The sequence below is a fragment of the Lepidothrix coronata genome, unplaced genomic scaffold (assembly GCF_001604755.1).
Source record: "Lepidothrix coronata isolate B3197 unplaced genomic scaffold, Lepidothrix_coronata-1.0 Scaffold27, whole genome shotgun sequence".
Lineage (NCBI taxonomy): Eukaryota > Metazoa > Chordata > Aves > Passeriformes > Pipridae > Lepidothrix > Lepidothrix coronata.
Window position 1 is genome coordinate 5,157,018 of NW_016690207.1, and position 14,563 is coordinate 5,171,580.

The window sequence follows — 14,563 nt, forward strand, 5'->3', positions numbered from 1 at the left end:
TTTCGCCCGGAATTCCCTTCAGCCAGTGCCTCCCACCAACAGGAACGGTGCTTCTTCAGCACCGTGTTAAAGGTCTCCCCTGTCTTGATGCAGGTGTTCCACACTGGGCAACCTGGATGGCTTTTGGAGGAGTTCTGTGTGTTGGGGAGAACGTATTCATACAAACAGGGCAAACCCACATACACAGAGACACAGATACAGCTACAGATAAAGATATAGAAAGATATAGATATAGATATAGATATAGATATAGATGATATAGATATAGATATAGATAAAGATATAGATAAATATGAATATGAACATACTGAGTGCAGCAAGGTTATACAGGGGATCAGTGCAACTGCCCAGGGCCAAATTTCACCTTGGCAGCAAGAGTTGCTCCAAATATGCCCAAAAAACAAGATTACTGTGTGGTTTTTTTAAGAAACCACAAAAAAACCCAGAGAAAATAACCAGTGTGGACACATTTGCTGCACTATCTGCTGAAGGTGTTTCACCTTGATATGTGTAGAAATAGGTTTTCCTTCCCCAAAATTTTAGAATTTTTTTGTTGCTTCACCTGGCTCCATTTCTCTCCTCCTGCTAGATCATTACACTCATTTTTAGCTATTTTAATGCAATGGGGTTTTGTTGGTGTATCACAGAATCAGATGCGTGTTTAGTCCCAAAACTGAAATAATCCAAAACATTGGTTAGTTTGGGGGTTTTTTTGATTGCTTGTCCCAGAGTGATTTCTGTTCTTGACTACAGGTTATTGCAAAATGGGTTTAGTAACATGCAAAAGGGCTTTGCACAGCCTGCAAAGTTTTTGGAGGGCATTCCACGGGCTCTTGGTTTAGGGATGTTGCAAAAATCTCCTCCACGAGCTGAAATCAGGCACAAAACGTGTGGGATTTTACTCCATCTTGAAACCACCTCTTGCATTTTTTAGGAAAGCAGTAGTACTTGCACCTAGACGAGCTCTGCCCTTTCTTCTTCCCTTTGTGACAGATCATCATCCAAAATCACCTTCTTGATATCTGTAATATAAAAAAGCTTACAAAAAGCTGCCTTTGAGTTGCCTGATTTTGCTTCTTTTCTGGGATGGAAATCCCTCTTCTGCACATTCCAGGGAACACACCAACACCCAGGGAAGGTGTTTTGCTCTTTGCATCATCAGAGTGGGCAAAATTGCCCCTTAAGGCCTTGACAATTTGTTTTCAGAGCATCAGGATGTTGCCACACACCTGTCTACCCACACTTGCCATGGAGAACACGTGTGGATGCCTTCCAGACAAAATTATGGGATTTGGGGATGCTTCCTGAGGTCTGCACAAGACAGAAGCTCCACCCCAAGCACAGTCTTCTGAGGCACCTTCCAGCAGCAATGGGTACAGTAGGAAATTGGGGTTGCAGTGACAGGGAAGCCATCAAAACTGGTCCAGTGTGTCCCAAATCACTGATACCTTATGGAAAAAGCTCTCCCTTTGCCCTGCTTCTAGGACAAGAGCTGGCCATCACACTTGGAACAAGGTGGTGCCAGACAAGAGTGCTGATGCTATTGAATGTTGCACTGAAGAGCAGGAATTCCTAGAGAGATTGCAAGTTTTGGGGCACAAACCATCCAGTGAACTCGGCTGTTTCCAGCAACCTCGTTGACCTCATGGAGTTTGAGTGGGAAAACTAGCCAAAAATGGGCTAGGGGTTTGTTCTCACAGGGGATCTTCTGCAAAAGGTCTCAGTGAAGGTGTCACAAGGTCTATGGAGAACATTGCCAAGAGATCCAACACTACAGAGCCCAAAGACATGGGGGCAGATCTTAATTTGCTCCTCACCCTCCGCCTTCTTGCCACCCCCCCCCAAAAAACCATCTGCCAAGCCTCAGCTGCCTCTACCAGGTTGTCCAGCTCGGGGTCATCACTGAAGAAGGGCTTGTGCTCCTGCTCCTGCTGGTGGACAAAGTTCTCGATGTCGACATCGAAGCTGGCTGAGGTGATGCACTCAGAGCCCTGCGTCGCCTGCTCGCACTTCTCAAAGAGCAACGTCAGCAGCGGGAACAGCGGGTGCCTGCAGAGGACAAAGGACACCCCCATAATGACCACTGTTTAAGGTCACATGTCCATCTTTACCCCACATCATCCATCCATCCATCCATCCATCCATCCATCCATCCATCCATCCATCCATCCATCCTTCCCCTCCCAGCTTGTAAGAACCTGGTGGTGCAAACCTCGCTACCAAGCCATGCTGGAAGTGCTCCCCCTAGACCTTTTCCAACAACAACAACAAAAAAGCTTAAAAATGGCAAAATTCACCATCTCCTCCATCAAGCAATGACTCCTCCTTGGTGTTTTGCATCTCTGCACCAAAGTTGGCATTTCCTACATATTTTACCACAGACAAAAAGGTGGATGTCTTGGAGCCATCTGCTGTCTCGGTGCCTTTGCATTTCAAGGACAGAAAGGCATCCTGCTCTTTGATGGTAACATTTTACCTCAAGTCACCTCTGTTTGTTGGACATGATGGATGGGGACTCCTACATGCCTGCAGCATCCTATGGACCAACCCTGCTTTGGGTTGCCCCTTCATCAAGAGGTCTCTGCACCTCTGTTGAGTCCACACAGGTGGGTCCAATCCCACTTCCTTCTTACCATGAGAGGACTCTTGAAAACAAAGATTTATAGTTCCTCTTGAAATCCATGATTCTCTCCAATAATGATGCTGAACTGATGCCATATAAAATGCAAATACACATACAGCACCAAAGCATGTGGAGAGTACAGGGATGCAGACTAGGGGTTAATCCAAGCTCTATTGAGCTTCCCTAATGGTGCAAATTAAAATCAAAAAGTTTCACGGAGTCTTTCAGGGCAGAAATGCAAAACAGTGCTGCAGAAATGGTCTCCCACAGCACTCCAGTCATCCCAGCACAACGGGATGGGCTCCACCATTTTATCTCCAAAAGATGTCCCAAAAGATGATCACGACTCCCTTCCCGACAGCCTTTTTGAGCCGGAGTCAGGCGAAGGGGTTAAACCCCCCGGCTAAGTCTTCATTTGCAGCCGTTAATACCACAGCATATTATAGTTTAATCTGTCCTGATCCTGGTTTAATGCAAGATTCACTGAGGCTGGAGCGGAGAACGGCGAGGGGGGGGAAATCATTTCATAATTTCAGCAGCCCCGCCGGGGCTTAGCCGGGGGATATGAAAGGCAAATTCCAGGCGGCGGCTTGAATTATTGGGACTTATGAACCGCTGGCACTGCAGCAGGTGCCTGCTCCCATTTCCAGGGCCACTCCATCAATTAGGAGCAAAGGCAGGGAATCACCCCAAGCATGGGGGTTTGGGGAGGGGGATTGCAGCCCCCGAGCAATTTGTAGCCCCTTTGCTTTGAGGGGTTGCATCGATCAAGGGGGGATTAAGGCCGGCATCGCCCCGTGCTCTCCAGCATTAATAATGGGGGCAGTGCTGCTGTGGACCCCCAGGAATGTTCTGGAGCTGGAGAGGAGGAGGAGGGGGATGCACATGGCTGAGGGGAGAATGGCTTGCTTTTCAGTTGCAACTAAACTAAACTAAACTAAGAATTTAAGGCAAAATAAAGGGAAGCAAAGTAGAATCCGACCCGATCAAATCTATCGATAAATAAAATCAAATGGAACGAAATAATAAATGAGAACACTAAACAAAATAAACATTAAGCAAAATAAAAAAATAACAAAATAATAAAATACCATAAGGGGAAACCAGGGGGGCAGCACCCCCAGGGATGGGTTAAGGAAGAGCACTGAGGGCACTCTGAGCACAGAGGCAAGGACTGCTGGAATTTGGGGGTTTGCCATGAGCCATGTGCTGAATTGTTGCGTTTCTGTGAGGGTTTTTTTCATTTTTGCATGGGGAAAACCCCAATCCCAACCACCATTTTCTCCATTTCCAGCCTTTCCGTGGCCACACCAGGCAGAGGAAAGACTGGGCCCACCATGGGGGTTTGCAGGTGGAGGTTGTGGCATAAAAATTGAGATCCAGAGCCCCTTTTTGCTATGAAATTTGTAGGGGGAGAACAGATGGATATCCAGGATGCACAGGGGAAACAGAAGGATTATCCTCACTCCTGGCATTACACAGGTGGAAAACCACCCCTATGGCACGAAGGAGAGTTTTGGGATGGAAAAATCTGCTTTTGCTGGATACGGTCTTGCAAAAAAAAAAAAACACCTGTGTTGTGGTTTTTTTTTTCCAGGGAATCCTCCAAATGAAAGGGCTGAACCAGCCCTGACATTTTCCTGCAGGAGAGAGGTCGTTTGCAGCCACTAATAAAAAGGATTCGACACAGGCTAATAAAGAGGAATGAATTCCTCTAATGGCCTAATTTCCCATCTTCAGCCAGGCTCGAGCCAGTGGCACTGTGGGCACATCACAACAGGAATTTTTGGGGGTTTTTTTCACCCCTTTTCCCCTCAAAAAAGAGAAGAAAAAAAAAAAAAAGAAAAAGAAAAAAAAAAAAGAAACTTAATGCAAAGAAACTCAGCCATTTCCCACTTGGAAAAATCCAATTTGCGGTGCTCGGGTGGTTTAAGCATCATTTCCCTTCAGAAGCATCATTTTTTTCAGGTCCAAAAATCCACTGGGAAGTCCCAGGCCCACTGTTGCATAAAGTCAAGAAAACATTTAAGCTGGAAAAAAACTGCAGAGAAGTGACACTGCTGGACCAGTCTTGGCCAAGCTGCTCCCACACCAAGCAGAGAGGGGGAAGATTCTTTTTTTTTTTCCCTTTTTTCTATTTTTTTAATGGGTGATAAACCTCCTGCTAGAGCATAAAACCCGGTGGGGTGACTTGTCCGTTGTTTTTTATATTTCCCATCACATTTTGTCAGCAATTTCCCTCCAGGTTAATCAACAGACACTTACAGCTGATTCCTTCTGCCTTGGTGCAGTTATTGAAAAGTGACAAAAATCCATTTTTTTGGGGGGGAAGGAGGGCTGAGAAAATCCTTGTGTGCATTTCATAGCTAATGACATGCCCACCATCCATATTAATGACTGGAGAGGTGAGTATTCATCAAAAAAGGCTCATTTTAGGGATAAAAATTTATCTGGGGGGTCATTTGGCTGGAACCCAAAAATCAGCATCCCTGTTTGGGCAATGAGTCCACATATGGGACTAGGCAACAAATTTTTTCCCACTTTTCTAGGTGGGAAATACCTCCCACAAGGTAGTTTTTGCACGTTTTTCATGTTCAAATTTCGGCTGTGAAAACTCCAAAGGTGGTTTGGGGTTTTTTTTTGTTTTCCTTATCCCATGAATGCTTCAACAAAACTCCTCCTGGAAGGGCAAAGAGAAGGTGGTTTTTGCCCTCAAATGGCTTTTTTTGCATTGAGAAAATGGTTTTCAACACTGGGAGAGCTGTGTCGAATAATCTTTAGCATTTTCCTGGGAAAGAGTGAGTTTATTCCACACTTTCATCTGCCTTTTCAGACCTTTCAGCCTCGTAATATCTGAATATTTGGAGTACAAATATTTTAATTCCTTCAACCCCAAGCTGCTTTTTTTGTTTTGTTCACAAGCCATCACAGCCCTGGCCACTGACAGGGGGTTAATCCTTAACCTTAAATCTTAATCCTAATTATATCAAAATATAGTTATTGTTACATCATTACTGTTCTAATATTGTAAATAATCACATCTCCCTTGTATCATTATATATTACTTATATAATTATACTATTTACATAATTAGTAATTATATGATCACATTACTGCATATATTACAATATTATATATTACAATATTATATATTATTATCCCCAAAGTGACACGAAAAGGGGACTGAAGGAGTCATCCATCCCTCGCCCATCCCATATGGATGCACAAACTGCACATTTCAGATTAATATGTGACTTTATCACTTATTCAACCCCAAATCACACAGCTTTGCCCCCTAGAAAGATTAATCTGGGGAGGTTTTGAGGGTGAATATTTTGGAGAGGTTGGGGGGAGATGCTGCAAAACGAAGCACATGAAGGAGCTCCACCACCATGAGTTATGACCAATAGGTATTATTGCAAAAAAAAAGGAGCTAATTGCTAATCCCCCCCTTCTAATGCTAATTAATGCATTAGAAGAACAGATTAATAAAGCACTATAGCAACGGATGCATCCAAGGATCGATGGGGTAACGCGCGCATTAATTAATGCACCGCCGAACGGGCGCGCCAACCGTGCGTTGCAACAGCGAGCCATTAATTAGACTGCATTAATTAATGCACGAATGAATGAATGCACGCTGCAATTAGCTTGCATCACCTGTAGACAGCCCTCTTGTCGGCCTCCAGCTGCGCCTGGGGGTCTCCGCCCGTGGCCGGCACCGGAGTGTTGGCGGCCGCCGCCGGCGTGGCGAGGTGCACGGGCTGTGCCTTGGTGGGCTGCTGGGCTGTGGCTGTCATCTGGGAAGGGGAGAGGGGGGGAAAAAAAAAACAAAAAAGGAAGAAAATAAAACACTAATAGCGTTTGTTGTGTTTTCCGGCCGAGTTTTTTCGGAATTTTGGAGAATCGGGAGGCGGCGGCGCCGCGACGGGGCTCGGAGAGGGATGGCGTGGGGGAGGTAAAATGAATATATCTGCGTTTCATCTCGGCCTGGAAAGAGCAGGTTTAGGGTTTTTACCACATTTTTTTCCCCACTTTCCACTTGGGAAAAATACAGGAGGAAAAAGAGCCGCCGTCCTTCCCTCGTGCGGTAATTTTGGGAAGGATGTTTCGCACGAGCCCCAGATTAAATCGGCTGCGGCGCCGCAGCTTTGCCAGGAGTTTTTTTCAGAGCAGGTATTACTGTCTAGACACACTCGTTTTCAACTTTATCCCAAAATTAGGCGAGCCTCTTCCAACTCGCCAAGCCCAGCAATGACTCATCTTGGCACCACGAGAAGACGGCCAAAAAAAAAAAAGAATCAACCTTTTTTTTTGGTGCAAATCACCCATTTTTAGCCCAGATGCTGCCCAGGATTGCTGACATCCCGGGGATCTGCTGTGTCATAAACGATCCTGACAACAAACTTTGTGCTTATTTTACAATCTGGGATTGTTTTGGGTCTGTAGGACGTGAGATGTGCCCTCGCCAGAGCTCCTGCAAATCCCCGCACACATTCCCAAAACTGCCACCCTCTGGTACAGGATAACACCTGCTTAGGGGAAATTTTCCCTTAAAACTGACAATATCATTAAAAAAAACCCTGAATGATCTGCTGCCAGGCTTCAGACAGGTCCAAGCTTTGTGTTATCCTCACAAGATTCTGTTAAAAAAAAAAAATCCACTGGGAATGTGAAGCGATAGGGGCTCAAATGCATCAGCAGTGCCCCAAATCCGGTGGTTTTAACCAAAAATCTCAGCAGAGAATTAATGCAGAGTGGTTGTTTCACCTGCTTTGCTGCCAAAATTTGTAAAAAATAAGCATTTGCTTATTTTCACCAATAAATGTTCAATCCTCCCTCGAGGTGGGGAGCAAAAGGAAGCTCTGGCTCTTGCTAAATATTAGATTTATCATTTATTTATTGTCTAATAGACTTATATGTACTTATTTCTGTGTCTATATGTAATTATGTATTATCTATATTTGTATAATGTTCCTTCATTTCTGTGTAGATCTCCACATAAATAATACATATTATTTGTCTGATACACTCCCATATTTATTTCTGTGTTTATTTATACAGAAATGTGCTTATAGGTATTATTTATTTATTTATTTGTCTGATATGCCTCTAGATTTCTTTGTGATCATTAATATATCAAAATGCTCATATGCATAAATTATTATGTTATTCATTATTATATATATTTATATATATATATATATAAAGCTTTGTAAACCCAGGCTGGACCAAAACCACGACACCTTTTGCTTTTAAAATATTTGCCTTTAATATCTCCTGCCTGACCTTTTGCTGTCGCTTTTTTCCTCACTTTTTTTTTTTTTTTTTCCCTCTCCAATCTCCTTTATTGTTCATAACTCCAAAGTTTGGCTCCAGCACCTGCAAATTCACCCAGCACTATTTAATTTCCAGCTCTCCCAACTGAGCAGCCACTTTGATTTCTGTCCTTCTTCCCTTCCCTGGTGCTAAAGAAACGAGTGGAATTTGGGCTTCCCTTCCCCTTCCAACCCCAGCAATTTGGATTTTCCTTTTTCCTCCCCTCATCTTCCACCTAAAACCAAAATTCCAGCAGATTTTGGGATGCTCCAGCCATACCATTGAATATCTTCCCAACCTCCTCCTCTTTCCCCCTTTTTTTTTTCCCTATTATCTCCCTTGAAAATTACAGTTCTGGGGGGGAAAAAATGGCTTTTCCCCCAATCTTTTCCCTTTTTCTCCCCCCTCATCACACTCATTTACCAGGATTCCAAAGCCCTTTTTGCATCCTGCCCCGAAATCCTGCCAAGTTGAATATTTCCAGCCAAGTCTGCAACTAATTGAGCTCTTACCCAAAAAAAAAAAAAAAAAGCCTCCTCTGGGGCTTTTACCTCGAAGCCATTACCTCACCTTGGACTAAAGAAAAGAACAAAAAATAAGCAAAAATAATTCCAAGTCCGTGGAAAAAGAGGTGAGATGATGCTGGGATGGAGGGATTTGCAGGTGGACAGGGAGGAAGGCAAAAATGGAGCCAAAAATGGCTTTAAGGGGAGAAAGTGGGGATGGGAAAGGAGGGAAAAGGCAGTGGGAAAATGGGGAAATAAGGGGGAGATATTTGGGTGTGAAAGTTGTAGGCATTGAAAAAAATACAGGTTTTGAGGTGGTTTTTTTCCCCTGGAATATGTCCAAAAAGAGTTGCAGGGGGAGAAAAAGGAAAATAAAGAAAGAAAATTAAAAAGTACAAATTCCATGTTAAAAAATGTAGAGAAAAGAGTAAAAGAAAGGTAAAAAATAATGTAGATAATAAAAATAATTATGTAAACTGTAAAAAATACGTTAAAATATGTTTAAATATGTTTAAAAAATGTTAAAATATACTTAAAAATATATAAAAATGTAAAAAGGTGTTCAAAATATGTTTACAAATACATCGGGAAGAGTAAGAGTTCTAAAATGTAAAAAATACTTTTGAAGACATAAAAATGAAAATATGTTTTAAAATAATGTATTTAAAATGTGGGAAAATGTAATTGATACGTTTACAAACATGTAAAAACCTCAAATGCTTTCAAATGTAGAAAGCACATTAAAAGATGTTAAAACACTACAACAGTTCTAAAATTATGTTAAAGATGTTCTTAAAATCATGTTTAAAACCTGTAGAGCACCTAAAAAGGGCAAAATTTTTTAAAGATTAAGAAAAAATCCAAAAAAAAAAATTAGAAGGAGATTTAGAAAATAGGAAATAAATAGCAAATAGTAAAAAAATCCCTGTGTTTTTGCCAGGCTCCTGGGTAAAGCTGATATTTTTAAGGTGCTGCTCCAGCTGGGCATGATATTTTTGGGTTTGGGTATTGCATTTCTGGGGTTTGGGTACAGTATTTCCAGGTGTTATGTTTTTGGGGGTTGGGTATGATATTTCTGGGGTTGGGGATTACATTTTTGGGGTTCAGATATGATATTTCTGGGGTTTTTTGCTTCTTTTGGGAGGAAATCCTCTGCCAGCATTAGCTCTGGGAGGGCTTCCTGCAGTTTTAAATGCCATAATCCCTCTTCTTTAGGCTTTTTTTTTGTGAAGATACGTCCAAAGACATCAAGTTCAAGGAGTAAATCCCCTAAATCAGCAATATTTACCCTATTTCTCAGCATTTCGCTGGGAAATCCTGTCACACGTGCTGAAAACAGCAGTTCTGAGCCCAAAAACCTGCTGAGGACACCAGGAATTGGAGGGGTTTTGTGGCTCCCACTGAAAGAATCTTGATGTCCATTCAGTTTTTACCCTGTGGCTTTTTCAAAAATATTTTTTGTGATTAAGAAAGTAGAAGGATGTTCGTAATTTTTCCATTTCTGTCACTGTTATAACCACCTGAAAAGCACCTGTGGGGTGGAAGGCAAAGCTGCTTTTATCACTTCCTGGGCTGAAAATTATGTAAAATCAACTTCTCCATCCAATTTTTAATTATTTTTTAAAATATATTTATTTATTTATTTATTTATTTATTTATTTATTTATTTATTTATTTATTTATTTATTTATTTATTTATCTTTTTTGTCCCTGTTGTAACCACCTCTGGGGAGGGGGGAGAAGATACTTTTTACCCCTTTCCATGCTGAAATTTATGAAAAATCAACATCTCCACCCAGTTTTTGATAACCCTTTTTTCCTAAATATATTTATTCAATACATAAAATAAAGAAATAATTTCCTCTCCCCTCCCCTTTTTTTGTCCCTGTTGTAACCACCCAAGGAGCACTTTTTTTTGGAAGGGCAAAGCTTCTTTCCTTGCTTTCAGCACTGAAAATACCTATTTTTAAAACAACCTCTTTTTTTGCTGACTTTGCCAATGGCTGAAGACTCTTCTTTAGCTTTTTAGTTTTAATTTATTATGGAAAACACATGGATTTTTAGGCAGACTCCTTAATTTTCAACAGGTAGAATGCTTGAAGAGAGTACCTGTGCTCAGTATAAAAGATTCTCCATGTTACACCCCTTTAACAGATTCAGGTGATTAATAAAGCATTTTTTTCCCCAAAAAAGGCAGCTTTCCCCCTAATTTCTGCTTCGTTTCTGCACATTTCTGATAGTGAGGGTAACAACTTCCAGCCTCTGCTGTAAAACACGAATTCAAAGCTCCCCAAATCCCATTTTTTAGGACTCTTTTCCCCAAAAATGGTTCCTTTGATGAGGAGCTCATCGTAGCTCTAATAACTGATCATTTTTTTTTATTTATTTTATTTATTTATCACCAAGTCCTCCCCGTCTCTGGGGAGAAGAAATTCGTGTGCAATTTGCTCTTCCAGCCCCTTAGAAATCTCAAATTTTTGCAGGTGAAAAGTTCACGGCAGCCACAGATGAGTCAAGGAAATCAACTCTCGGCCGCAGCTTTTCCTCACCCAAAAAAGAAAAAAACAAAACACTTGAGCAACCCCCTTGATAAGGGGGAAAAAAAGGAAGGATTTGGTCAACGATGCTCCTGAGGGTCCCCCAAAATTCGGTGTATTAAAACAGGGGGGCAGCTGAGGGGCAGGGAGGGAGATGGGTGGAGGGGAAATGTCGGCTATTTTAAAAATCCCTTTCAATTGCCCATTAGGGCTAAAACGGCGCCACAGCTCCCGCTGCGTAAGCGAGAAAAGGGAGGGGGAAAAAAAAAAATTGGGAAAAAAAAAAAAAAAAAGCCCTACTTGGAGCGAAGCAGCCAAGCGAGTAAATGATGACACAGAAGTTGGAGGAGCCATAAAAACCCCACCGAGGTGTCGTTTGTGAGAAGTGACCTTTTCCCACCGAAGGAAACGAGCGGGAAGGAGACCCGGGGGGGGCTTCAGGGGGGGTGTGAAAAAGTCAATTTATTTATTTTAGCTTGCAGAGAACAGGCTCGGGGTTTGGGTTTGGTTTTTTTTTTTTTTTGTTGGGTTTTGGTTTGGTTTGTTTTTTTTTTTCCTGGGAGGGGAGGTTTTTCTGCTTTTGCCACTGAAAGGAGCAGCAAACGGGGAGAAACTCAAAATCTTCCGTATGGACAACAACAAAAAAAAAGCTGCTTTGGAAACGGAGCTGTCTCAGTGCTCAGTGGATCATCCCTAGCAGAAATGTGACATAAATTCGCCCCTAAAAACTCTTAGGGTGGGCTGCAGGGTGCAGGACCATCTCTGAAATCCATCCTCAACCTCCAAGTCCAGCCCATTGGGGTGCTCCAGTAGAGTTTCTCTTGGACAAACTCCTCTTCTTACAATAACTCCATAATGATGCTTGGAAAAGTTATTTGACCCCTTAGAGCACCACTGGAGACGAAATCTTCTTTTCTCCCCTGCCACAGGTTATTAAAAAATGCCATTGAAACAAATCAAAGGGCCATTTCTATGGCTAAACCCATCCTGGTTTAGTCAAACACTTCGTCTTTCCAGGTAATTAAACTGCTGGTTGCAACCATGCCACCAAGAAGACTCAATGACCCCAAAATAAGACTGAAAGGGGGAAAAAAACACAGTTTGACCCAAAAGCTTTCAATCTTGCAGATTGTGTCAAGAAGGGGTTTAATTTGGCCAGTGTCTGACGTGAACGTTCCGGGGTGAAATACTTTGCAATGGCTGTTATTTAGGAAGGCAGGGTAATTAATGCAGGAGCTGGGGGTCCCCAGGGGTCTGGAGGAGCCCCTGGGTGCTGCAGGACACTCACCTGTGGGGTGTCTTGGTAGGGAGGAGGAGGCACTGTCTGGGTGGCCATCATCGTCAGAGCCGGTGCTGGGGAGACATGGTGCATCCTGGGTGGGACTCACATCGAGAACCTGCGGGCAGGAGAGGAGCTGCTGCATTAAGAGGGATCTCTTCCTCCCCAAAAAAAAAATCACATAAAGGGAGAGAAAAAAAAAGGCATCAAGGAGAGGTGACGTTCCTCACCCCGGCACAGCCCCGCACCACGCGGCCCCTGGGAGGAACCCAAGGTGACCTGCTGACCCTCATCGTGCTTTGGCGATTATTTGAGATTTGGGATTTTGGATAAGGAATGCACCAGGGCCAAAGCACAGCAGGGAGATCTCCCCTGGACAGCAGCCAGGCAAAGGAGGAGATGATGGCTGCCATTGGTGAACCTCATTACATTTTCCCCCTGTGAGCTCTGGTGCACCCGGGGCGTCTTCTTTCCACCCTTCATGCCTGACCACAGTGCCTAAATAGGGATTTCCATCCCCTTTCCAGTTATTCTCCCTTTTTGGAAGTCAGAAGACAAATCATAAATGCAAAACTTGCCCGTTTTCTGAAATCAGACACTAAATCCCCCCAAAATTATGTCTCTTTGCCTTTGGCCACCACAGAGTCACATCCTCAAGCACTGCCTGCTCACTCCAGAAGGGACATTTTGTGTCTGATGTGGAGTTGATTCCCATGTTGTGCTGTCCAGCCCAGTTGACTCCTCTGCTGAGGTGACTAAATGCACAGAAATGTGGAAACTCTTGCCTGCTTTGAACCAGGAAGCAAACCTGGATTTTGATCCCATAAACCGAGGAGGCAATCCTCATGCCACCCTCAACCTCTCTGGAAGTTGCTGCTTTCTATAAATGCAGAGTTATCTGGGGGGAAAACAGATTATTTTTTTTTTTTTTGTATCTTCATGTCCAAAGGAGATGGGGAAAAAAAGAAGGGCACCAGGAAGAGACAAATTTGTAGAGGAGCATTTGACTGGGAGAAGTCCTCAAGATGTGACCCAAAAGCAACTCTTGGCCCCAAAAAACCTCCTCTCCCATTATTGCATTGCAACTGTGTGACCGTTTTAGAAGAAAAGCCAATAATCTAGCTTAAATTCTTTAAAAAAACCCCTGTCCTGTCCCCTCTGCAGCTCTGAGCTCTGTCTTGGGCCAACTCACAAAACCACCCAGCAAAATCTTCCCAGAAGTGCTTTTCTTTCTGCAGTGCCTCATTTTTGTAAGAGATGACATCTCTTGAAGGGATCTCCCCCTCACGATGCCCCTCAATGCACTGGCTTCTCCACTGGCTTCCCATCTGGAGGAGAGCCACGGTGCCATCCCTTGAAGAAATGAAAAAGGGTGTGTAAAGTCCTCTGACACTGTGAGGGGACATAACCAAAAAATAGTGTCAGTGTCGCTTTTGCCACGAAATGGTGACATTTGGAAAAGTCAAAGGGGACTGTCACAGGGATAGTGATGAGCTCAGACAAAACTGATGCACATTCAGCAACCTTTGTGAAAGATTCACAATATTCTGGTCTTCTCCATGAGGTCCACATTTTTTTGGGGGAAGAGTCACAATATTCTGGTCTTCTCCTTGAGGCTTCAAGCTTTACAGGAACCACCAGGCCCCAAGTTCACAAATGCACCATATCCACACAGAAAGCCAAGTGCTGTGTGCATGGGATGGGCATCAACCACTCCTATTTATTTTGCATGAATAAATGAGGTTATTCTTTTCTTTTAACTTTACACAAATATGGATAACCCACAAATTGAGAGATCACACCCAAAATCCTGTGCATGCAGGGTTCTTGCACAGCACAGACCTCTTGCAGGGAGAAGGAGACTGCATTTATGGGATTAAAATGATGCTTTTCTTCTTTTTTTCCCTAACAGCAGAATAGCAGGAGGCAAAATTATCTGCTCCTGAGTGAACTCGCTGCTTAAAATCTTTGGTGTCCAATGTCAAAATTCACTTGCAGCTGCAGGCACGTGAATATCTGAGTCCTCAAGGGGTAACACCAAGGGGAAAACTTCCCCACCAGAAATAGCTGCAGCTGGGCAAGAGCAGAATTTAGCATTGTGATGGTCTGGCCATCTGGGTGGGAAGCTAGGAAAAAAAAAAAAAAAAAAAGACATTGCTATTTTGGGAAAAATACCCTGCTTGGCATCTATTGCTCCTGCCAGGAGCGAGCCCACAACCAGCACGTGGGGATTCACTGTGGGGTGTGAGGTTTTGGGTGAGCACATTCCCAGAAGGTGGCAGCCCAGAGCCCGATTTAA

The 14,563-nt window shown here is 43.2% G+C and overlaps 1 protein-coding gene across 1 annotated transcript in view; it reads right to left on the reverse strand.

Annotated features, from left to right (window-relative positions):
• Positions 1 to 14,563, reverse strand: part of PKNOX2 (PBX/knotted 1 homeobox 2) — an 88,884-nt gene that overhangs the window by 17,057 nt on the left and 57,264 nt on the right. The window contains exons 4-6 of the mRNA XM_017809829.1: positions 12,274 to 12,382; positions 6,284 to 6,423; positions 1,878 to 2,049 (exon numbers count right to left, since the gene is read on the reverse strand). Coding sequence (XP_017665318.1) covers positions 1,878 to 2,049; positions 6,284 to 6,423; positions 12,274 to 12,357 — 396 coding nt within the window. The 5' untranslated portion in view covers positions 12,358 to 12,382. The remainder of the gene's footprint in view (positions 1 to 1,877; positions 2,050 to 6,283; positions 6,424 to 12,273; positions 12,383 to 14,563) is intronic.